Source organism: Myotis yumanensis, unplaced genomic scaffold, assembly GCF_028538775.1.
Source record: "Myotis yumanensis isolate MYYU_CA2020_CCGP unplaced genomic scaffold, mMyoYum1.0.hap1 SCAF_3, whole genome shotgun sequence".
Classification (NCBI taxonomy): Eukaryota; Metazoa; Chordata; class Mammalia; order Chiroptera; family Vespertilionidae; genus Myotis; species Myotis yumanensis.
The window spans coordinates 150,596,866-150,623,118 of record NW_027223754.1 but is presented as its reverse complement, the minus strand read 5'-3'; the positions used below and the strand labels follow the sequence as shown (position 1 = coordinate 150,623,118).

The window sequence follows — 26,253 nt, the reverse complement described above, 5'->3', positions numbered from 1 at the left end:
CAGGATCTGACTAATATTTTAGAAAGGAAAGAATTGCTACATATTCTTAAATATATTCTTAAAATTTCTTTAACAGTCTGGGAGACCTTTATAAGTTTAAAATGGAAATATCCTTTGAAGAGATAACATCTATTCACCCTAAATTGCTAATGACTATAATTATTTCTTGAAGGTTTTTGGAAGAGGTGGCAAGAAGGGAGAGAAACATTAGAATAAAGGGAAGACTGTGGGATGGCTGAGCTAAACGGCTTTTACTGCTTGCTTTTGCTCAAGGCCAGCCCCCGAGCGCCCCCCTCCCCCAACCTACCCACAAAGAATTAATGACAGTGGCTGTGATGTGAGAACTATTGAGTCCTCAGGCCTCTGGCCCAATTTGTTAATCACATATTTAACATTTTGAGTCCCTGCAAAGCAGGGTGGAAGTTGGGATGGCCTCATGGAAACAGAGTTAAAATACTCCCTTCCTTGTCCCGCTTTAACTTGCCCTTTCTGGCCTTCTGTACTTCCCCTCGAGGAATTTAGGCAGTAAACTTTTTACAAGACCTGAATCTGATCTTCCAACTCAGAAGATCCTCCACTGATTATTAAACTGCTGAACAAATAAAACTTTGGATTTGCTGGGCTCTCCACCTGTAATGTCACCTATAAAAGACTCTTAAGACCCCTAGGACTCCACCTGTAAAAAGGGTTCCAGTGTTTACTCTCAGGAGAGTGCAGGAATCTGTTACCTTCTCCAACTTTCTCACCTGAGGATATGTTTAGTGATTATATATATATATATATATATATATATATATATATATATATCTCCTATATAATAAAGCCCTAATATGCTAATTAGATCAGACGGCAGAACGACCAGTGGGTGAGAGGCGGGGCAGCCGGGTCACAAGGGCCTATGCTTGCACAAGTTTTGGTCATCGGGCCTCTAGTGTCTATATATATGTGTGTGTGTGTGTGTGTGTGTGTGTGTGTGTATATATATATATATATATATATATATATATATATATATATATATTAGAGGCCCGGTGCACAAAAATTTGCGCACTCGGCGGGGTGGGGGTGGGGGGGGTCCCCCAGCCTGGCCTGTGCCCTCTCGCAGTCTGGGACCCCTCGGGAGATAACGACCTGCTGGCTTAGGCCTGCTCCCAGGTGGCAGAGGGCAGGCCCAATCCCTAAGTGCAGGCCCTGGTCAGGCTCAGAGCAGGGCCGATTGGGGAGCTGGGGCGCTGCCCCCTGTCACTCACAGAGCAGGGCCCATCAGTGGGGTTGGGGCACCGCCCCCTGTCACACACAGAGCAGGGAGGATTAGGGGGTTGGGGCGCTGCACCCTGTCACACTCAGGGCAGGGCCAATGGGGAGGTTATGGCTCTAGCCTGTCACACACAGAGCAAGGCCCATGGAGGGGGGTTGGGGCACCACCCTCTATCACCCACAGAGCAGGGCCGATCAGGGGGTTGGGGCGCCACCACTGTCACACTCAGGGCAGGGCCGATGGAGAGGTTATGGCTCTACCCTGTCACACATAGAGCAGGGCCTGTGGGGGGGCGGGGGTTGGGGCGCTGCACCCTGTCACACACAGAGCAGGGCCGATCAGGGGGTTGGTGCGCTGCACCCTGTCAAACACAGAGCTGCAGGGCAATCAGGGGATTGGGGAGCTCCCCCCTATCAGGCACAGAGCAGGGCTGATCAGGGGGTTGGGGCGCCTTCCCCTGTCACGAACAGAGCAGGGCGGATAGGGAGGTTGTGGTCCCGCCCCCTGTCACACACAGAGCCGCAGGGCAATCAGGGGGTTTGGGTGCTGCCCCCTGTCACGCTGATCCCAGTGCCGGGAGGCATATTACCCTTTTACTATATAGGATAGAGGCCTGGTGCATGGGTAGGGGCTGGCTGGTTTGCCCTGAAGGGTGTCCTGGGTCAGGGTGGGGGTCCCCACTGGGGTGCCTGGCCAGTCTGGGTGAGGGGCTGAGGGCTGTTTTCCGATTGGTGAGTGACTGAAGCTCCCAACCGCTCCTTGTTTTCTTTTCTTTTTTATTCTGGGCCAGCTTTAGCTCTGAGGCCTTGCTGCTGAAAACATCGATACAATGTTGCGGTCGGCTGGCTGAACCTGGCTGACTGACAGCCGGTTTCTGGGGTTTTGTTTAGCTTCTTATTTGCAACATAGTACATAGTTGCTTAGAGTTGCAGCTGAGAGGCCGGCAAGTTAGGCGGGGAACGTTGGAGTCCGCAGTCACTGAAGCAGACAAGTCTCCCTGCTCGCTTCAGTGCATGGCTGCCGGCCACCATCTTGGCTGACAGTTAATTTGCATAAGGATATGCTGATTAGCCAATGGGAAGGGTAGCGGTCGTATGCTAATTACCATGTTTCTCTTTTATTAGTGTATATATATATATATATATACACACACACACACACACACACACACACAGTGGGGCCTTGACTTACGAGTATCCTGACTAATGAGTTTTTCGAGATACGAGCTGTCTCTCGGCCGATTTTTTGCTTTGAGTTGCGAACTAAAATTCGGGTTATGAGCCAGCTTCAGATACCCCACCACTAGTTGGCGCAGCGAACGTCACAGTGAACGCCACAACATCAGCCCAGCATCACGTGTCTCACTCGTTCACTTTTTGATTTGACATACGAGTAATTTGAGTTACGAGCTCCGTCACGGAACAAATTAAACTCGTAAGTCAAGGCCCCTATATAATAAAAGCCTAATATGCAAATTGTCCCCTCTAGCGGTCATTAGACCAAGAGACCGCTTGCTATAACGTGCACTAACCACCAGTGGGCAGCATGGAACATGGTGGGTGCAGCAACGCAGCGCTGGCAGCTGGAGGCAGTGGAAGCACTGCTGGCCCTAATGGGCCCCCACGAGAGCGGGATTACGGTGGGATGGTAGAGCAGGTGAGCGGGCGGTGCCAGGCCAAGGTGAGTGCAAGTGGGGGCTCGAACGCCCCGCCGATCGCCCCACAGATGGTGACCAGCGGCAGCAGCGGTGGGGGGCAGGGCTGCCCGGCTCCCAGGTGCTGAGAGAGCTGGGCAGGGTCCCAGCCTCAATCGATCACCATGCAGGCAGGATGGTGGAACAGGTGAGGGGGTAGCGCCAGGCCAAGGTGGGGTGCCAGGTGGGGCTGCGAGGCTGGGGGCATGAGCTGGGGCCCGATTTCCACAGGCCAACCCAAGGGACCCCACCTGTGCATGAATTCGTGCCCCGGGCCGAGAGAGAGAGAGAGAGAGAGAGAGAATCGGTTGCCTCTTATACTCACTCCAACCCAGAATCAAACCTGCAACATTTTGATATGCATGGGATGACACCTCAACCACCTGAACCACCCAGCCAGGGACTTCCTCCCACTCCTCTTAATCCTGTGAGGTGTGGTCCAGTGAGGGCCATAGACTGAGATGCCCCCTCTGGCTTTGCTGTTATCCTCCCTTAACAGTCTAATGTGCCAGGAAGGACGCTTATTTATTTATTTACTTAGAATTGGTACCCTCCTCATTTCCCAAAAGGACTTGAGCTAGATACATTGTTTATACCCCCCAGAAGGTTTTTAAAAGGCTGGCTAATTTTGATATATTGGGGCAGACAAAGAGAAATGCGGCAAGTTAGAAATATGTAGGTGAGCTCTACTTTCTTACTTCAGGTTCTGCAAGTGTCAGAAATATTTATTACCAAAATATTTTTCAGTTTCACGCCTTCCCTCCATCTCTTTCCTGAGTCCTCTCCATCCCTTGTTCCAGTAATGGAAGGCTAATGGACACCTCCTTCCCACCCCTAAGGCCACAGTTTAAGAATTTGCAATGAGCATGCAGACTGGGGGCAGAGAGGGCATTGGAAAGTGGCCATTTCCCCCAGTAGCCAGTGTGCCAGGAGAAGGGAGAAAGAAAGAAGTGCAGATGAGGAGAGAGCACGAGGCCCCAGAGAGAACCTGCACTCAGCTTGATGGTCTTTGATGTCTGGTCCTAGCTCTTCCTGGGGCTGCCTCCGTAAGGGTCCTGAAACACCCGTCTGCTTCCCGTAAATGCCTCTTTCCGTCTAAACCAGCTTGAGTGCATCTCGGTTACTTCCAACGGAAAGATCTCTGATGAACACATTAATCAAGTAGAGGAAATGGGGTGGGGCTAAAGGGAAAGGGCCCACACGAGTGCTCACGGGGTAGCAGAAAGAAATTGTTTGATTATTCAGATAAAGCATGCAAGTGCCCTAAGGAAAGGTACAAGAAGCTATAGAGGAACAAATGGCTTCCCTATTAATGGAGCTCATTTCATGTATGTTTTAGTGTTATTTATTTTAAGAAAAAAGTTCTCTGTGAAAGGGGAGGGGAGCCTATTGTATACTTGTATATGTATATATGTATCCATGTAAGTATAGGACATCTTGCCCATGATACTATGCCGATATAAGTGAATGGTAAGGGCTGGGAAACACTGATCTAGAATAGTTACCATAGCAACACTGCTTTTATACATTTTTCATGGCGGGAACCTTGACCAAGATTAACATTGTTAATGACACTGGAGGGAGTATTATCACTTCCTGGGAAAAAGTAATGGATCACTTTTGACTACATAAGATTTGAAATATTCATAATGATGAACAAATATCAACAAATAAATCTCTTTGATCAAGCTGTGTCTTCATTTTAATCTTTAAATGCCAACATGATTTATTTTATATTTGGTCATTTTTCTCCCTCTATAATTACTTAGTGGCTAAAGCAAAGGCACATTTAATTTGGGGTTTCTTACAGAAATACTAGTAAAGAGAAAAAAGGTCCAATATTTGGAGAAACAATAGGTTTAGAATAAGTAAATAGACTTTATTTTCTTAGACTCCCATGTGATTATTTTGCGCTTCCCTGGTTTTGCTTTATCTTTGTTAATACTATAATTAAAAACACATTTGGGTAAACAAAGACTTCCTTCTTTCCAACTGGTCTGCTTTTTCTGCCTGAAGCATTCACTGTTGGCACAGGAAGATAACCACCACATCTTAATCCATCAACCTTGTGATATTTGAAAAAAATTAAGGATTCTAAGGGGAATGAGTGTAAATGTTCAACTCCCATCCACTCAGAGAAAAACATTGGGGGTACCAGTCCTGCGGGCAAATAGCATTTGATAGCATTTTCTCTGGGAAGTCTTTTCAGAGTTAAAGTAGAAACTTCAAGTATTCACAATACTGTAGATTGGTATTTGAAAAGACCATATTGAAAAAAATTGTGCATATATTATGAGTACAGTTTTATAAAATCATATATGGTAAAATAATGTAAAAAATTCCATTAATGTTACTATAATGTTGTCTGTACAGTAGCACTCAGAGATAGATTTAAACAAAAGTGCATTCACAGCCAAGCTTCTTAGCCACTTACAATGGTTATAAAATAGAGATGGCTCATCTCTAAGACCCAGTAGCTTGGGATAATACCTGGGCACAATATATTTTGGAGGAAGAGTTTTGGAAATGGATGGCTCACATCCAGACGATTAGGAGTGAATCCAGAAAAACAGGGCAATCTTGAAATAGCTCGTGTCCAGACATTTCCTACCAATATTCCAGGTTCTCTAATGGCAGTTTGGAGTTGAAAAGAATGATGAAGTTTAGAATAGCTAATAGGGAAATCAGTGAGGAAACCACTCAGACTCATGTAAAAGGATTTTTTCAACTGGGCAGTGGGCCAAGCAGAGTCCAGAAGCTCTAACCTGCATGGTCAAGTCCGTGTGTGTGTGTGTGTGTGTGTGTGTGTGTGTGTGTGTGTTGTCAGGAGACCTCAGTGGCTGAGGAATAAGAGCAGAGGTGGTAGATGATTAGATTGAGCCAGAGGCTGAGATTTCCGGAGAAGTTTCAACAGAAGGAGGATTTTAGTCACAGAGGTTCAAATTTTTGCAGAAAGAGTAGGTGAATAATTACAATAATAGCACAAAAATGATCATGATAATATTTATGAAATGCTTACTCATGTCACTTTCCTAAGCACTGTGTGTGCATCAGCAAAAGGAGTGAGTGGCTGAAGTGGAGAGGAGTGGAAGCAAATATTCAACCAGAGGACTGGGCATTGGGAATGTGGTGTGATGGAAGGACCATCCGCACAACTAAATTTCTCAGGTGGAGGGCAGGACTTGGAGTGAGGAGGCGGGTAGGAGCTAGCTGCTCTTGCCAGGTCGAGCACAACCCCATCAAAGAATCTCTGCAGCTGGGGTTTCCTCTGCTTGGGCAGCTCTGCCCCAACATGTTCGAATGGCTTGCTCATTTCATTCAGGCACTTGCTCAAACATCACTTGCTCAGAGAAGCCTTCCCTAACCGTCTATCACTCTCTGTGTGCCCAGATTTATGGTTTTTAGCCCTTTTCAAGCTCCGTCCAATGTTGTGTAATACATTTATTTGCTTATTGTCTTGTCTTCTCCGGTAGAAAAATGTATCATATCAGGGTCCTTATGCTTTTTGTTCATGAATGTACCCCCAAAATAGTCCTTGGAATACAGGAGGTTCTCTGTCCGGAGATGAATAATGTTCAGTGACTCTCCTGAAGGATCCACATCAGGAGACAGGTGCAATTCAACAGACTGGGTTCTACTCAGGAATTTCAATTTGCATGAAGAACTGACTTTACAGCCAGTTTCTTTGGGGTTCCTGGCCTCTGGATGCTGCTTGTTTCTGCTCACCTGCTCCATTTGTCTCTGTACAGATTTTCTCTGACTTTTATTTTATTTCATTTTTGTCCTGACTTTAAATTGTATATGGCTGTTTCATCTTTGCTAAAGTATCCAGCTAGCATCAGCCAGTTCTCATTTCTGATTCTTAAGAGAAACAATCTAATTGGACCAATGTGGGTTTGGTCTCCTCTCCTTTTAGTTAGCTGTGGCCAAGCGAGAATCCAGTAAGGACCCTAAGAGAATCAGTCAGATCCAGCGAGGGCATGGTTTTCAAAGAAGGCTATCCATCCAGCAGCCTCAGAATGTCATTACTACAATCAGAGAACAGACTGGTGAAAGGACTCACAATCCAGTACCTTCACTTACTTGTAAATGGTGGAACTGGGGTTGAGGTAGGGAAACTCAAGGTCATACAGCAAAGTGAAGAGTAGAACCCAGTCTGTTGAATTGCACCTGCCTCTTCCATGCCATATTATGTTGCCTCTTCAAAGAGACGTTAAGAGTTCCCAGCATGAAACAGCTGGCTTTCTGAAATGCACCCTGCCCTTCTGGCATTGCTTGCTGAGACCATGCAGCTCTCCTGTGCACCATGGGCCATGGAGCAGCATTTTTCCCCCTGGGAACCAGCAGTGGAATGGCCGGCACAATTTGACCTTCTTCATAAGCAGTATCTAAGGATTAACTTGTGCTATAAACACATTTTTATTTTATGTGTATCCTCAATATTTGTCCACTGTTTAACCTATACTTAATGTATATGTATATTTTATGTACTTGTTGATTAAATGCTTTAATATCTTAGGTTTAAGCTCCTAAAAATTAGACACTATGCCCATTAAACCCACATTGTTCCAAGCTTGCTTAAATAAGGGACAGTAGAAAGGGACCTAAGGGCATCTCCCTCTGCCCTCGATTACTCCAGAAATAACCCGTATAGATTGGATAGAAACGATGTAGAAGAGGACTGGAAAAATATATGCTCCCAGCCTGTCACTCCCTTCTCCTTTGCTCATGGCAGACATCACTAATTGATGTCAGCATCCCCCTGCTGAGCAGCAGAATCCTCAATATAACACTCTCGTTAGTCATTAGCAATTACTGGAATCTATTGGAAACTTCTGGAAACCTCAATCTTAATCTCTGGCTCAATTTAATCATCTACTCAATATCCCTCACTGTACCCATTTTTCTTCCTGAAGACTCCCAGTGACTGAAGTACTCCCTTTCTTTCCAGTCTGTCAGGCCAATCCTTTATTAACTTCCATCCCTCTCCATCCTAGACTTTTGCAAACATAGGCAGTATGTATAATGGTTAGAGTGTGGCCTTCAGACTCACACCGCCTGGGTTAAAATCCCAGCCCTACCATAAACTGCTCGGCCTCCATTTCCTGGGGATGTAATAATAGTAATCTTCTCCATTGTTGTTATAGGGCTAAGTGAGCTAATGCACACACAGTACTCCTGACCAAAAAAAACCCAAATAAACAAAAACCTTGCCAAAATAATGAAACAACAACAACAATGAATGACTTGACCATGCAGGTTAGAGCTTCTGGACTCTGCTTGGCCCATCCCTTTACATGAGTCTGGTTGGTTCTCTCACTGATTTCTCCATTAGCTATTCTAAATCTTCATCACTCTTCAGCTCCTCAAGATGCTGACCTTTTCACCCTTGCTTGACAGTCCCTACAAGGACTCCCTAATCACAACTAAAAATGTATTTATACTAGAGGCTCAATGCACAAAATTTGTGCAAGAGTAGGCCTTTGCAGCTGCGGTGGCTGCCTCGATCCTGAGGCTGCAGCCCTGACTTCGTCCCTGAAGGACATCTGGTCTAATTAGCATATTACGCTTTTATTATTATAGGTTCTTTCATTCTTCTCTTCAAACTCATAGGAGGAGCTCTTCTATTTTCTGTCTTAGACTAATTATTTCTGTATGTTCTAGGTAACTTCCCCTCTTATCCATTTGGGGACCCAATTTCACCAATTATCTCTCTTCTCCATTCATTACAGGCCTCAAACATGCTCAAATCTCTCCAATCTTAACAAAACAAATTAACACCCTCTGAACTCTGAATTCCCCTGTGCTGTCCCACTTTCTTTCATCTATAGCTAATTAAAAAATATATTTTTATTGATTTCAGAGAGGAAGGGAGAGGGAAAGAGAGATAGAAACATCAATAATAAGAGAGAATCATTGATCGGTTGCCTCCTGCATGCCCTCCACTGGGGATCAAGCCTGAAACTGGGGCATGTGCCCTGACTGGGAATCGAACTGTGACCTCTTGGTTCATAGGTGAATGCTCAACCACTGAGCCATGCTGGCTGGGCATACAGCTAATTTTTTGACATTGCCAAATGTCCCCTGCAGCATACCAGATCTTGGTTGAGAACCACTGATATAAGATATGGTAATATAAAATAGAGCACTGAGTATATAATTAAATTAGGGGCCCGGTGCATGAAATTCATGCACAGGGAGTGGGGTGTGTCCCTCAGCCAAGCCTGCACCCTCTCCAATCTGGGATCCCTCTCACAATCCAGGACTGCTGGCTCCCAACTGCTCACCTGCCTGCCTGCCTGATTGCCCCTAACTGTTTCTGCCTGCCAGCCTGATTACCCCCTAACCACTCCCCTGTCAGCCTGATTGACACCTAACTGCCTCCCCTGCAGGCCTGGTCACCCCTAACTTCCCTCCCTTGCCAGCCTGATTGCCCCTAACTGCCCTCCTCTGCCAGCCTGATTGCCCCTAACTGCCCTCCCTTGCAGGCCTGGTCATCTTAACTGCCCTCCCCTGCAGACCTGGTCAACTCTAACTGTCCTCCCCTGCAGGTTTGGTCACCTCTAACTGTCCTCCCCTGCAGACGTGGTCATCCCTAACTGTCCTCCCTACAGATCTGGTCACCCCTAATTGCCCTCCCCTGCTGGTCTGGTCACCCCCAACTTCCCTCCCCTGCCAGCCATCTTGTGGTGCTATCTTGTGTCCACATGAGGACGGCCATCTTTGACCACATGGGGGTGGCCATCTTGTGTTGGTGTGATGGTCAATTTGCATCTCACCTCTTTATTAGATAGGATGTTATAAAGTTCTAAAAAGAGAAGCCCATAGAGGCCTCCAGTCCCTTTTATCCACTCACTGCATTTTGCCTGCCAAACCCTCTTCCACACACCAATTCCTCAGCAGATAGCAAGCACAGCTTGTCTGCATTCCACTCTCTCCTCCCTCCCTCCTCAGCTCACTGCAGTCTGACCCCAGTCCTCCGTTTTCTGAAACCACTCTGCAATGTCTTTCTTCCTAATTGCCAAATCCCATTGACATTTCCTGCCTCCTATTACTTGAATTCTCCACAGCAATTTTACTCTATTGACCATGACTTCTGCCTTGAAACTCTTGCTTTGGCTTCCAAAACCGTTTTTGGTTCTCCTCCAAAAAGAAGAGTGGATCTTTGTTATCTCCTTTGCTAGCATCCTTTTCCTTTAAACCTTAGCACTCCTTAAGCAGAGTCCCCTCTTCCTGGCACTCTTTCCCTAGTGTTTTCTTCAGTGCAAAGACTTGAACACTCCCTGGCATGGTCCCTCCTGAGTCCTGCTCTGGAGCCCAGGCCTGACCCTGATTCCAGGAGGTACTGCCTGTAGTCACCTGGGCACTTCCTTTTGCAACTGAAATGTAACACACATTCAGTAAGTCTATTCTTATCTTTCAGCAGTTCTTGCTCTTGTCTAACTGGCTATGAGCTCCTTGGCGATATTGATCCTTTCTATTTTCTCTTTCAGTGATCTGAATACAGGACAGTGCATAGCACTCAGTAACTGGTGCTTGATAACTGCTTTTTGGGTTAAGGAATGAATGTACTTGTCCTTTTTCCCTAGCATTGGCAATAGATTTACCTGCTCAGGTCTAAATTAGAATGTTTGCTATTCCCAAATTTCCACTGTTCAAGTCCTCTTCACAGTTAAAGACATCAGTATTTACTCAACTGCTATCCCTTATATCCCTCACCCCATCCCTCATCTTCCATATCTAATCCATGAGCAGATTCTGTTAGCCAAGTCCTAAATTTCACTATTGGTCACCATCTCTAGCACCATTATTTCTTACTTATCCAACTGCCACCACCTCCTAATCAGCTTTTCTGCTGCTGCTATTGTCCCTTCTCATCTCAGAAGGATATCTCCAAAACATTCATCAGGTTACCTCGCTCCCTTCCCTAAAATGCTCCTTGGCTTCATTGCATCTGGAATCTAATCCACTAGAGTCTTTCCCAAGGCCCTTCATAAATGAGCGCTTTCCAACCTCTCCCACCCCATCTCTAAAGCCAAACCTGATTCTCAGCCCAACTCCCCTATCTGCTGTAGCAAGAGCCCTTTTTGCTGTTCCTCAGACCCACCCAGCCTCTTATTTTGGTTCACATCTTGTACACCAGCTGCTCCCTCTGTCTGGAATGCGCTCCTCCCAGATTCCCCTGGCCTGCTTCTTCCCAACCTTCACATTTCTGCTCCAAGGTGTCCTTACAAAGTCATCCTATGAAAATAGCTCCCCACAGTCATTCTCTAAGCCCCATCCTGCTTTATTTCCCTTAGAGCACTTATTATGGTCTGACTTTATGTTTGTTAACTTAAACATTAACTTTCTGTAAGATATCATATAAGCTTCATTAAGACAGGGATTTTTTCTTTCCTGTCTACTATTACACCTCCATGGTATAGAAAAGAAATTGGCCCACAGTAAATACTCAGCAATGTAGGGATAATGCAATCTCTATGTCCGAAGGCATATCTGCACGGATTGGCTAAGGTTATTGGCTCTGTGAGGTGCTGTTTCACTGGGTGAAGATAACTTTCTTAGATGGGAACTGGCACCAACCTCTAAGACCCACACACATGTTAGCTACTGACATAATCAAATTCAGGCTCCTATGAGCCCTCTTCTTGACTAGGACTTGTCTTTGGCCGAGCCCTTAGCCTGCGGAGCCAATTTAGCAAGTCTCCTGCTAACGCAATTTACTGAGTGTCCCTCCATCCTTGAATATATAATCACATCTCTCATCCCTCCACCATTGATATCAAATCAAATTCCTCTTAGTAATTTTCAATCCAATGACTCCCTCTCCTTCTCCTTGCCTGCTGGCTATAAATTCTGGCTGTCTTTGCTCTCTCGCGCCATAGCCTTGAATAAAGTCTTCCTTCTCATTTTTAACAAGTGTCTGGTACAATTTCTCTTTAACACTAGAGACCAAATAGTTACCCACTGAGCTTGTATACAGCTATTTAATGAATTTTCACTGGTCCCCTTCAAACCTTCTTATGTTCTTTGCAGTGGAAAGGGTCAAAAAAAGGCTTTTCTTGTCTGTGTGACTGAAGAATATGGTTTCTCTAGCATACAGGAGAAAGTCAGGAAGAATAAAGGCTACGTGCTTCTTTTTATCACCTTTATAGTGGCTATTACTTATTTATTTTGTCACATTTATTTTCTACTGTTCTTGTGGTGACATTTTAATGAATAATACAACAACCATGTTCAATTCAAAATGACACCCCAAATCTCCTAAACAAAAGCATGTCAGTGTATAAAAAATAGTTCCCCATCTGCCACGAAACCCATGCAATTCACAGGCAGTCCCCTCCTGACTCGGCAGCCAACTGGCGATGATATGGTCATACCTGCCACATCGAACTCGATTTCCAGGGTGACCTTGCTCGTGATGGAGGAGTCTCGGAGGAGCTGATTGGCTTCCTCGAAGGTGCTGTCTTCGGTTGGAATTCCATTAATGGCCATCACTCTGTCTCCAATCTGTAGGACCCCACATCTGAATGTAGAACCACATGTTAGAGGTTGCATAGAGGGTAAATTATCATCAGTCGAAGTTGCCACATCTGCTTTGTTTGACCCTTGCAAAATGGCATAACCATGTGGTCTTGTTTATTCAATGCTGTGGGAATCCTATTAATTAGGTCAACTGCAATGTCTTGCACTTTTGCATCTCATGGCTACGATGTGAGCAAGGGAACCTTGAAGTATTCCAGCAAAGTAATTAATAATTCAGCACCATGGTATTTTTCTAATCTGATCTGAACCAATATATAGTAATGATGAATGTACATCCCTCCATGGCAGAGAAGCTATTAAAGTTTGAACTTAGAGATTTTTTTAATAGATTTTTTTTCCCTTTTTAATTAATATACCCTTAGTCCCTGATGGACGAAACCGTGCTAGATAAAGGCATCCATGCTCATAATTCTTCTCAAAACTCATCAAGAACATAAAATTTTATTGTCAGAACAGAGAGTTCATTATATCTTACATTTCCTGCATTGAGCGCTGCTCCATAATTTATTAGTTGTCCAAAAAGAGCCGGCGCACAAACGCACAGCAGGGAAAGATGCTGTGAAAGAAAGCGTCTCACCTCTCTGCAGGGCTGTCAGCCTCAATGTAGGAAATCAGAGGCGGAGAAGAGAGTGTCTCCGTGGCAAACACACTGCCCTGCAGCTGGATCCCAAATCCTGTGACAGGGTCTGCCGTCAGCACCACCTCTGTGGTTTCTGTGTGAACGACCTGGCCAGCCAAGCCCACTGTGCTGGAGGCTAAAGACACTAGAGGAGCAACACGAACAAGAATGATGTCAGGTTGAAGCAAGCACCAGAAAACCAGCATTTCCAAAACAGATATGGCTCTGAAGAGCAGCTCACTGGCTACGGTGGGAGGTCATATTTTGGCGTTCTGGTAACAAGTTTAGCCAGAGCTGAACAAGATGCGTAACTCTCCCAGAACTAGTCAGTTCTCAGTCACAATACACAATGTAAAGTGTTGCCTCCTCCCCTTACATACCTGCCTGTTAGGGGCAATTGTGGGAGTTGCAGGAAGAAGACACCACAGGGTCAGGGTCAGGGTCAGGGTCAGGGTCAGGGTCAGGGTCAGTCAGGGTCAGGGTACCTGGATTCTGGTCCTGCTTCTACTACTGAGAAACCATTAACCTCTTTCCTATCTAGAAGAAGGTGGTCCGTTGGGCTAACTCGTCTAATGGTTTTTCTACTTCAGCTTTAAGATTTAAAGACAATCTGACCTCCAGCTTTGAAGAAATGCTCTGAGTCTAGCTTCCAGGGTGGTAAGGAAGTGCTGGTCATCAACCTCACTCTAGCATCAGGTTGGCATGATGGAGTCATTTAGACGCTACATTCCTCCTACTCTCAAATTTGGTCTCTTCAGTCCTTACTTCTTCCCAATGGGTCTCCAACATACTCTGTCATCTCTTATTTCATTAGTTCCTCTGATAGTCTTCTCAGTCCCCTGGCACACATCTCTGACTTGTTCCCATCCCCACCCATGTCATGATTGACTGCTGCACTCCTGGACGCCTTCCTCTCAGGCGTGACCTGTGCCTCCTTTGCTCCCTGAGAGCAAGAGCTCTGTCTTTAGGGTCACCCTCTGCTGCACTGTCACTTCTTCCCAACAGAGGCTTCTGGCCCTTTAATGGAAACCTGATGAGAACACGTACCTCAAAACCTTCTCCAACCAGAAGCTGTTTTCTTTCACTCTCCCTGCACGGGGCAAGGAGAGAGAAGGGTTTCTAATACTGCTTGCTTTCCATGTAGTGATCTTTTATTTGTTTTTGTTTTTTTACCTCATACCACTCCTATTTAGAGTTCCATATGCTGTACTAATTCCTGCTCTGTCTCATCTTCAAACCCATAGTTTTCTGTTTACAAGATCCCACCCCTCTTCCTCACTGACTTCAGGACTTGGCTCATCGTCTGTCTCCTCTGACCTACAGCTTTTCGTTGTCCTAAGCCCTTTGACATGATGGGAATAATCTAATGTGCTGGGTTTGTGGTTCTGCAGCTCTCCCATTGCTAGCATTCCACCCTGTCAGCTCTCTGCCACAAAGCCCTGGGTGGACCCCATCCTCCTTTGAAATGGGTAGAGCTCCAAGATTTCAATCCTCCTTGGTGATCACATGTCCTTATTAGCCATCTGTCCCAGCCTCTACGATCTAATTTTCTGCTCTTATGACTTCTGCTTCCATTGCCTCTCACTTGTCTCCTAGTATTTTTAGCAACAGATCACATCCCCCCACCTCTTCAAATGAAGGCAGATGATAAGGGATGCCTCTAAATTCCAGATGAAAACAGAACTACTGCAGTGGACGTTGGAATGAGACCCCAAGCCTTCGTCCTCCCTCGTAGGGGAATCTGTGAACGCAGTTTAAAGACCATCATCTTTATCCATTGCCTTTTACTAGCAACCTTTCCCTCCATACTCCACCTGGACCTCTGGTGACCACTTCAATGATGCATTTGCTGGTAAGAGATTCTGAAACCTCACGTGATTGTCTATACGCTAACGCTCTGTCCTCTTTGGTAAGGCCCAGTTAACTCCACCGCTGTTACTAAGTTGCTTAGGGGTGTTGAGAAAGTCATGACAAATTCACATAGAGAATAATATGGGGCCCTGGAATCTTTTGCTGCATACTATTTTGGCACCTTATTAGATTTCTTACAGGATCTGTCTCAAACATTTCTACCCTTAGTAAGGTCAAACTTGACTCTTTACTTCATTACAAGACTGAAAATATGCCACCATTTAACAAGAGTTCCTTAAACAACATTGTCTCGATCTTAATTTCTCTGTATCAGCGATTTTCAACCCTTTTTATCTCATGGCATTAATGACTAAAATTCTACTGCACACCAAAAAATGTATTACATTTTCAGCCCGCCTGGCAAAAAAATATATAGGTATAATTTTGATTCATTCACACCAGACGGCTATTGTGTTGGCTATTGTCATTTTTTAAATTGACAACCTAAGGGAAAAGAGGTCAGAGCCCCTGACTAAATAGTCAGGTATTGCATGTTTTAAAAACTCTTGCAGCACACCAGTGTGCCGCGGCACACTGACTGAAAACCGCTGTTCTGTATCACCATCTGTTCTCTCTTTCCCCCATTTTTTCCTGCTTCAGGGGGATGTATCCTTTTTCCATCTCCAGGCTAACTATTAAGTATTTTTGATACTATCCTTTTCTGCTCCTGTGATTTTGTGCCATAAAAATCTTTCTTGCCACTTTTCCAACTTACTTACTCACTCCCCTAGCTTTCTGACCTCTCTCTGATTTGTACTGCTTCTAAATGGCTTAAACTGTGGCTTCTTCCTTTACCTTTACTGAAACTACCCTCACTGCTGGCTTCCTGATTGCTAAAATCTATGGCCTCAACTGCTCTAGCCACTAAGTAGCCACTGGCTTTGGGAACCATCACTTTCTTTCTCAAATTGCCCTCTGGGTTTTGATGAAGCTTGGTTCTTAGTTTCTTACTTTTTAGCACCCACCATTCTTTTGCTTTATCTGCATGTCAAGCAAGCTAATGCCCACGGTTCAGTCCTAAGCCTTTTTTATCTCATTCTTTTCCTCATTTACTTCCAGTAAAATATGACCCAGTAAAATACATACCTTCTCAAGTCTACCTCTCTAGTGATGAATTTCAGGACTTGATAGATGCCAACTACAACGATGTCTCATTGACTCCTCAAACTCAACATTTTCAAAATTGAGTTAATCACCTTCTCTTTTCCTATGGGACCACAATTACAGTCCTTTGGGCTTGAAATCTCAAAGTAGCCTTTGACCCACATCTCCCCATTGTCTCAAACTCAATCAATTTTGTTTAAATCCCCCTTTCCATTCTTACGGTCAATACCTTAATTCAGGCTTTCATTACGTTTACTTCAATTAATCTAATATACATATTTCTGGGTTCTTTCATGCCAGTGCTTTCAATATATTGTTGCCAGATTAACATTCTCTTCAGAATGAGGCCCCAATTTATCCACTCCTCATCACTTGACCCTCAGTTCTTTGCATGTCTGGAACCCTAGTGCCTGTACCATTCAGTGAATGCTACGTAAGTGAGGAATGAGTCACATTTTGTGATATCATCTGCATTTTTTGTTTTGAAACCAACATTTCATGTAGATTCTGCTAAGTTAAGGAACTAGGAAGTTGTTCTTTGGGACGCAAATTTTTCCATGATGTGGATCGTTCCAGCACTGCAGCTGACATGGCAGAGGATGGTGGCGGGTCAATGTCTGGAAGGACTAAGGGAACTGTACTTCTTCTAAAGAAGCACGATCATTGTTCTGTCTCAGCAGGATGAAGTCAGTGAGATTTCTGCAGCCTGCAGGGGGAGTGAAGGGAGCCTCCCACCCTAAGCTTTTTACAGGTGGCCGCCTACAGTTCCAAAGTCTCATGGACTATCAATTATTTTCATTTTTAAATTAAATTTATTGACATGGATTAATAAAATTTTATGTTTCCAGTGTGCAATTCTATCATACATCACCTGTGTGTTGTATTGTGTGTTCAGCAGTCCAAGTCAATTCTCCTTCCATCACTATTTATTCCCCTTTATCCTCTTCTACCTCTTCCCAAACCCTCCTCTCCCTCCAGGAATCAGTAATACGTTGTCTGCTTCCTTGAGGTTTTTTTTTTGTTTTGTTTGTTTTTGCTTAATCCCTTCACCTTTTTCACCCAGCCCCCCAAACGCCCCTACTCTCTGGCAGCCGTCAGTCTTAACTTAGATTCTGCCTCTGTATCTATGAGTTTGTATCTATTTTGTTTGTCTGTTTTGTTTCTATTTTACTTGTCAGTTTATTTTGCTCATTAGGCTATCACATATTTTCTAGGATGCTTTTGTGGATGTGAGCTGTACTTTGATTGCTCTCCAGATCATACATATATTTTTTTTAATGCTGGTACAAACCAGTAGAAGATGCCATTTCCTGTCTGTAAGCGTCTGGAAAGTTGCATTTCTTTACAGCTAGTGAGCAGGAACAGAATATTAGAACATCACTTATTTGGCAGATTACTTCCAGTTCTTGGTGAAGTTTTTTTTTTTTGGATGTCAACAAAAATACTTTCTGTGAATCTTTATACATATATTTCATCTGAAATCTCAATTTGGTGCAGATTTTTAGACTACTTAATTAGAGTTAGAAACTATGTTTGGACTTCTAAGTCAGAGACGCCCTGAGGACACAGGCCTGACAGAAGGTGTGCAAGTTTCTGAGGGTTGTGCTCTGGGGCATGTCAGGATATCTACTCCAAAGGAAAGAACAAGTTGCTGCCACTTTCATCCCCTCTGCATAGGAAGAGTCAAACTACTCAATGGGCGTCTTTAGATATTAGATATCAGTTTCCATGTGCCACTTGGACCCATTAACCAGGTGATCCAAAAAGTTGGATCAGTTGGAATGAGCAGCTAAGATGATGCTACAGGTGCTCCTCACAGTGATGCACGTGGCTACTCCAGGCCGGTGCTTTCTGAGGGAAGCTTACAGCCATAGCAATGAGACTCTGACACCAGACTAAACCAGAAGTGATGGCCTGCAATTTCAGAAAGAGAGGAGAACAGAAATGCCAGTGTACAGCTACAGAGAAAACGGATCATTTGAATCCTGTGGCTTCTGGGGAGCAGGACAGAAAGGGACACTGTGTCCCATTCTAAGCCTCATATTACAAGTTCACTTTTAACTATAAGCCTTTATATTGTGATAAAAGTAAGAAGGTGAACATTAAAAAAAGAACTTTTAAGTCAGCTGATTACCATCTCCATTAATTAAGAATCAAAAAGAAATGGTCAGTTTAATAACAATGGGAGAGATTAGGGGAGCTGTAGCAAAGACCCTCTCCAAGGAGAGGCTTGCTATGTTTTTTGGATCAGTTAGAGAAGATGAAAATTTCATTCTGTAGAGGGTTTTGAACACAGAAATAAGCACTAATTCACTGTGGGTAGCATTAAATTTATAAGCTCTATCTAGAGGCAAGTTGAGGTGATAGAAATCATTAGGAACTTTAATTTAGGATTAAAATGTATTAAACATGGGTTTCATAATTATATAAAGTTATAATTTATCTAATAAAAACAGGCTTACATTAGAGCTAGGATTTTACAATTCACTCTGAAAGTCCTCTGACACATTGGGATCTATTCTTTGAAACGGTCAAAGATTACTCACAGGCATTAACATCTTGAAAATGATTACCAGACATGATAAACATCAACTGCAGACTCAAGGATGATGAGCCAGAAAGAAAAACAACCAATATTCCTTGGAAGAGAAAACGATGAACTTGATTACCCCGCTTCATTAATGTGGTCAAGCAGCAGAGGAAAATGAAGGGGATTTAATCCTGAGTTCAGAAAGTTGTAGAATGAATTCTCTCTCCAGTAGCAAATGCCCCTGCAAGGCACTGGCCCTGGCCTGAGAGGTGCCCATTTCTACCCGCAGGTGAAGGCGGACATGACTACACTGCCGCCATGCTGTGTGTGAATACCAGTCACTGGTGTGTGCCAGCATTCACACCTGCATGTCCTGTCCCTTTCACACCTGGAGGGTTCTGTTCACAGCCCTTCAGGTTTGCAGGAAATGGCCCTGTGTTTGGGTCAATTCTTGTCTTTCCGAGTGTAAGTAAGGGAGGGGAACCAAAGGCAGTTTTCTAACTCCCAAAGTTCAAAAATCAGCACCATGTTTCCTTCATTTAGAAGGCTGAGAGGTTTACTGTTAGATATGAAGAGCATTTAAAAAGTACAGAGAGCAAAGGACCTCACAGATTTATTAGTAATGCGGTGTTTGTCATTCTTTGACCCTGTAACTTAAGACATCTCACTGAAGTGTTCCACATTTAGGGTCGACCCACTGTGGACACAACACATTGTGTATCACGTGGTCCATTCGGGAGCGCAGCGGGGTGGCCAGCAGCCCCCTCCTCCATGCAGGGCTGGTGGGGGCAGATCTTACGCTGTCAACTGCCAGCGCTCTGTGCTCCGTCACTTATAAACGCTTACCATTAGCTGCCTTGGCCTTCCATTTTTTTTTCAGGGGTCGGTAGAAGGGATAAAAGTTGTTAGTCTTTTTCATTCTCTTCCTCTCAGCTATCTGCAATGCTGCCCTTCTTGGTAGTAAGTGCCAATGACAAAAGAGGCAAAGACCGTTCTGGGCATGTGCTCTGACGTGTACTCTCTGTTGTATCTCAGGCTGACTGGGCACAGGCAGTCTCCCCAGGGGCTCTGGGTGCAGGAGCAGGAGGCAGACAGCAGGAGAACTGGCTCAGTCATGCCTCTATCATGGGGTGTGGGGGTGACGGGGTCCTGGAAGGAGCCCTGGCCTCTGCAGTAGAAAAAGGGCAGCCGGGTTGTGGGGAAAAGTCAGTAACATTCCAGAAGCGGTGAGGAGAGGTTCCCTCTGTGACACCCTCCGGGCTTTGTGACACTCCTCACAGCCGAGGCGGGGGTTGCTCACCACTGTCCCTGTGGAACTACCAGCGCTTTCCTGTCTCACTGCTTGTAACATATGGTCACGGCTTTTCTGTATTCTCCCCTCTAGGCAACTATACAGAACGTTTTCATATTTATGTGAGAAGATTTTCCACTCTTCCGGCCATGTCCTTCCTTCGTCCTGGAAACATATGTGAGAATTCTTTCTGGTTTCCAGGTTCTGGCCTCAAATGCTCACCAACACGGCAAAAAGGCTTTTGATTGTATTTGGGACTTTGCCAGGACTCACCATCCATACAAATGGCATGGTTGCTATAGAAACATAAGAGTGAGAAAGGGGGCAGCCAGTGGTGGCATGGAATAAACACATAAATAAAGTGGTGGAAATAAACCAAGGTAGAGTGAGAGTGGCTATAAAACTTTTATTATCAGTTATTTGGGGAAACCTTTCTCTCTAATATGACCATTCCAAGCTTAACAACAACAACAAAAGAATGGAACCTAATCTTGAGGATTTTTGTGGGTGATTTTGGAAAACTAATTTTTTAAGGCTCTTTGAAGTTGGAATAAAAGTTCATAGTTTGTGAATCTTATTGTTGGATTAAAATATAACATATATGATCTCCTGAGACAAACATTCTGGTCTATGTATGGTCAGTGATGTTCTAGTAGCGAATGTCTACAGCAAACACAAATAGCTAGAAATTTCTTCAACCAGCTTTGTGTTTATATTTCCACTATGTTGGAGAATAATGTGCTGATTCAAGAGAGAAATTATGAACTGGCCATGGATGTCAGTGACAGTGTGGCCTCAGCTTTGTTGCCTACCACAAAATTCAAGATGTGCAAATATCAAACCCATTATCATTCGTTTGTAGTCCCTAATGTGCTTAGTCAACATAGTCAGTCTTACCTAACACAAGCAAATGTTTAGCCATTGAAGCACAAGTACAAACATTAATGAATTCGTTTTAATTGCTCTTCCCTACTGAGGGATGTTAGCCTGTTTCTGTCAGTGAGGAGTGCTGTACATGAAGCTATTCTATGTAAAAATATTCATGAGCAAATGCCCACCACAAGCCCTGAAGGCACTGCATGGAAGGAGCCCTGGCCTCTGCAGTAGAAAAAAGGCAGCCGGGTTGTGGGGAAAAGTCAGTAACATTCCAGAAGCGGTGAGGAGAGGTTCCCTCTGTGACACCCTCCGGGCTTTGTGACACTCCTCACAGCCGAGGCGGGGGTTGCTCACCACTGTCCCTGTGGAACTACCAGCGCTTTCCTGTCTCACTGCTTGTAACATATGGTCTATGTGTTATGCCAAAGTGTAATCACTGTGAAAAATGCAGAAATTTGAGAGGAATGTTAACAGAATTTTTGCACAGGACCATTCAGACTCAGGCAGAATAGCAGCTAACAATCTATTCAAAAGAGCTAATTACAGTGGGGCCTTGACTTATGAGTGTCCCGACTAACGAGTTTTTCGAGATACGAGCCGTCTCTCGGCCGATTTTTGCTTTGAGTTGCGAGCTAAAATTCGGGTTACGAGCCAGCTTCAGATACCCCACCGCTAGTTGGCGCAGCAAACGTCACAGTGAACGCCACAACATCAGCCCAGCATCACGTGTCTCACTCGTTCACTTTATGATTTAACATACGAGTAATTTGAGTTACGAGCTCCATCACGGAACGAATTAAACTCGTTAGTCAAGGCCCCACTGTATATGACCTGAGAGACCGTTTCCTGGGCTGGGTGGTGGTCAGTCTCCTACACTGATGGTGGCATGCGTGGGACTGGCAGCACATCCACTTGCATAGATGAATCTCTGGCAAATAAGCTGAAGAGCCAACAGGCTCAACCACTCCTTCTCACAAGAACATTCTCTCTTCACTACCAGCTTTGAAGTATCTGGGTTTGGCTTTATTTAGGTAACTTAAGGGTGTTCTTTATTTTATTCTCATGGTAATCCCAGGAAGAGACCCTATCTCCTTTGAGCTTCTTTATAGGAATCACAACCATGGCCAAAAGGAACACATAGGATACAACCCATGCACGCTCTAGACTACAATTAGATCTCGCTGGAAAGATAGGTGTTTTCTTCCTCTAAACCGTAATGTGATGATGATGAGAAATTATGATCTTCCCCAGCAAGAAAAATTAGGAGCTTTTTGAATTTCTTCCCTGTGCACACAATCATTACCCCTTTTTCTCTTTACCAGTATGTGTATAACCAGTCATCCAAAAGCAAGTAGCCAAGCACATTTTCCTAGTCTTGCTTGGTCTATACTGAGCATGGCTGTCCCAGAGGGTCATATTTCCAAGAATCCTATTTGAAATTCCTAGACTTTAAGATGCTTGTTGTAAAGATAAACATCCCTCTCATCTTCTTAAGGCTGAAGAGGGCAGCAGAAATATAAGTTCAAGCTGTGATTCTCAATGGGGTGGGTCCCTGGGGAAAGTATTGGAATCATGGGGAATGAAATATTAATAGCATTAAACAAAAGTGTGAGGTTCTTATATTTACCAAAAAGGAGAAATAGTTTTCAAAAAACTGCTTTAGAGTGAATAAGAAACTAAGAACAAAGGTCATGCTCGAAGCTACCCTGAAGGAGTTTTAAAGGAAAAAAATCACATCTTAAGTCATTTTGTTAGATCAAAGGAGCAAGAAAAAGTTTCACATAAAAAAGTCGTAGGCAAGGGCAGTATGAACTAATTCAATCTGAGATTGCATCCCCTGTAATCACTATCCTAGAGATAACGGATATCACTTTAATGGTCTTTGGCACCGAGCTGGACCTGCTTGGCATCTGCCTGATGAGCAGGCTCTGTAAACTCTCCCCCCAGACCTCTGTGGACCAAAGACTCTAACCTGCCCACACGCTTTCTCCAGGCCACATGGCACTGGCTACCATTCCACTTACGTGAGCTTTTGAAGTCTTTCTTTTTCAGTCTCCTCCTCATCATGGTTCCACGGGGACTAGTGGAGTAGAGGCTGCGAGGCAAAGTCCCCATGTTCAGGGAACTCAGGCTGTATGCACTCATGGAGGTAGGAGAGAAGGATGAAGACACCAGAGCTGCTGTAAGAGAATGAAGACTTGGCACAGAGCATTCCCAGGTGGGGTGTGAGCCCGCCACATGTGCCAACCAGCGACAACCCGGGAAGACACACAGGACGCACAGCGGTAGCGAGTAAGTGCCCCAACCAGACAGAGACAGGGCTCAGGAGCTGGGGACGCAGCACTTTAAGTTCTGAGTTACAAGAGCCCATGGACACCTGAAGGGCAGATGGTCCCCGTACACATAGTGGAACACAGAGAAGCTCTTTGAGTTTTGCGTTAGACACACTAAAATCCCAAACATTAAAACAAGTTTCTTCATAAACAACACAATGCGTCAGATACGTAATCTCATTCTCATAGGTATTTTCTGACATGACTTTTGCATGTGATTCCACATATTCAGAGAAGATCTGCGAATACTGTACGCTGTATAACATTCTGAATGGTTATTTCCTGACCACATGTAAAGCATTCTGAACACTTACATCCTCTCCCCATGACAAATGTGTTCTGATGGAAAAGAAAAAGACGTAGGGGATGTCAGAAATGATAAGCTGCTACAACGAAAAAAGCATACAACGCCCATGAAACCAAATACGGTATGACTCAGATGAGCAAGGAGGGAGATGAAGATAATTTAAATAAAGGACCAGGAGGAGAAAGCCTGGAACATTACGAGGGCTGTTTGGAGGAGGCGCTTTCGGGAATGTCAGGGCCGGCAGTCTGCCATGGTCAGGGTGGTGCGCGTTAGAGTGATGGTAGGTGTGGAGGCTGCAGTGGCTGCTGGCCCAGGAATCCCAGGTAAGTTGCCTGTCGCTCCTCTGAATTTTCACTGCCCATATGAAGTGATGATGGGAAATAAGAAAAACAAACAAAGAACCAAAAAAGAGGAAAAATAACTGAATTGCACAAATAAGAAGTGTAACAAAAATGAAAGCTTCTTGAAAAAAAAAATATACTGTCTACTGCCTTTGCCCTTTTCTCAGTGGTCAGCAAAACAGATGATTAAAATCAGGATGGAAACTTTCATCTTCCCAAGAATAATGCATGTTTTTTTCCCCAGCCCATTTCCCCCCTCTTTTAAAGATGCCTCTGGAATCAATTTCTAATCTCCCCCCAGTGCCTCACAGCAGAAATTAAAACCATTTTTTAAAACTTAAAAGTCAACCCCATAATGATTTATGGCACATGATTAGTAATTGAAGATTTGCAAATCTTGGCTAGTTAGTAGCATTTGTTTTGAGAGAGAAAAAAAGAAGAAACAATAAATCTCATAGGCTCATGATTCAAGTGGTTTACTGGCCACACATCACAGTTTACTGCTCTGACTTAATTGCTTTATGATCCATCACTTGGACTTGGACTTAATTTTTCTCAACATTAAATCACTCTAATCATCTATCAATACCAGAATCTTATCTGTATCCTAGTAAGGAGAAGATAAAAGTCTCAACATAATACATTTTTTTTTGTATTTTTGAAAGAAGGTACTTACATTTGAAAGCAATAATTAATTCTTAAAATATTTCACATTTTCTTATATTTCCTTAAGATGCTACAAAATTTTAATAAAGTTTATTTTTAAATGTTGGCATCCTTTTTATTTTTTAAAAAATGTATACTGTATTTCCATTCTAATTCCAGTATTGTTTCAATTTGATTTTCTACTCAGTGTTCTAAAGTATGACCAATATTAAGTTTGTTACTATGTCTGATAAGAAAATTTTCATTTAGGCTGCTTCAATGGGTTACAACAGCGGTTCTCAACTTGTGGGTCGCGACCCCTTTGGAAGACCATCGGGAAACACATATATAATTACATATTGTTTTTGTGATTAATCACTATGCTTTAATTATGTTCAATGTGTAACAATGAAAATACATCCTGCATATCAGATATTTACATTACGATTCATAACAGTAGCAAAATTACAGTTATGAAGTAGCAACGAAAATAATTTTATGGTTGGGGGTCATCACAACATGAGGAACTGTATTAAAGGGTCTCGGCATTAGGAAGGTTGAGAACCACTGGGTTACAATGACCAAGAGATGCAGATGTGACCGCTATTAATCTCTCCAGCTTCATACCCTATCATTCCACTCATCATTGATTGTTCCACCAACAATGGTCTTAGGTTTGTTGGTAATACAAGTCAGGCTCCTTCCTACCTCGGGGCATTTGCAGTTCCTATTCTTTCTGCCTCTAATATTCTCCTCCCAGTTGTTTGCATGGCTGGCTCCTTCTCATCATTCAAATCTCAGCTTAGCTGCTACCTCCTCAGAGTTGTGGCCGACTTCTGTGACAGAAGTAGCTGCCTTCTCCCACACTATCCTATTACTGTTTTACGTTCTTCATAGCACTTATTACTGTTTCATTTATTTAATGTATTTTCAGTGTTTGTCCCTTTATACTAGAAATCCATAGAATAGGAATCTACTTTGCTGTCTTGCTTACTAGATGTACTGTAGCAACTTTAACCATGCCTAGTACATAATGACTGACGAATGAATGAATGAATAACTGAACACACGATGAACAGGAATATCAGGGAGAGTGTCCATGTCCGCATTGCTGCAGCATTTTCCTTGTGATAAAGTGTTGCAAGGCAAGTCCCTAATGGATTCTCCTTCACCGTCCTTATTCTACGTTGTGGTGCAGAACACCATGTTTTATAGCAATGTGCAATCATTGCTGGGTCCAGCTAATCTACACCCACAGCCATCGATTCTACTCTTTACAAAATATTGCCTGTGTTTCCAATGAAGTATAGTGAGTGGACTTCAGAATTCTAAACTGAATTTTTGATCCGGTTCTTTATGGAATGCTTTGAAAGTGGGAACTTTTGGGGCTGTCGTATATTAGGCAAGTATTTCAGGAGTTTAAAAAGAAAATGTTAACATTTTTTTTAAACACTGTCTAAGTCTATATAATGGCTTGTCTCATAGAGGAGAGCACCGGAATAGGTTAGACCAGTGATGGCGAACCTTTTGAGCTCGGCGTGTCAGCATTTTGAAAAACCCTAACTTAACTCTGGTGCCGTGTCACATATAGAAATTTTTTTATATTTGCAATCATAGTAAAACAAAGACTTATATTTTTGATCTTTATTTTATATATTTAAATGCCTTTTAACAAAGAAAAATCAACCAAAAAAATGAGTTCACGTGTCACCTCTGACACGCGTGTCATAGGTTCGCCATCACTGGGTTAGACTTTGTTACTATAGAAAGCTAAAATGTTACATTTTTATCAAACTCTT

General features: G+C 43.7%; 1 protein-coding gene across 8 annotated transcripts in view; it reads right to left on the bottom strand.

Annotated features, from left to right (window-relative positions):
- The window catches only part of GRIP1 (glutamate receptor interacting protein 1), a 663,902-nt gene that overhangs the window by 69,716 nt on the left and 567,933 nt on the right, over positions 1-26,253 (bottom strand). For 4 of the 8 annotated variants that reach the window (XM_070409780.1, XM_070409777.1, XM_070409778.1 and 1 more), the window contains 4 exons: positions 23,667-23,822; positions 22,853-23,008; positions 13,075-13,261; positions 12,332-12,477 (listed from right to left, as the gene is read on the bottom strand). In XM_070409780.1, the coding sequence (XP_070265881.1) occupies positions 12,332-12,477; positions 13,075-13,261; positions 22,853-23,008; positions 23,667-23,822 (645 nt within the window). The remainder of the gene's footprint in view (positions 1-12,331; positions 12,478-13,074; positions 13,262-22,852; positions 23,009-23,666; positions 23,823-26,253) is intronic. The other 4 variants (XM_070409782.1, XM_070409784.1, XM_070409783.1 and 1 more) reach the window with 2 other exon arrangements.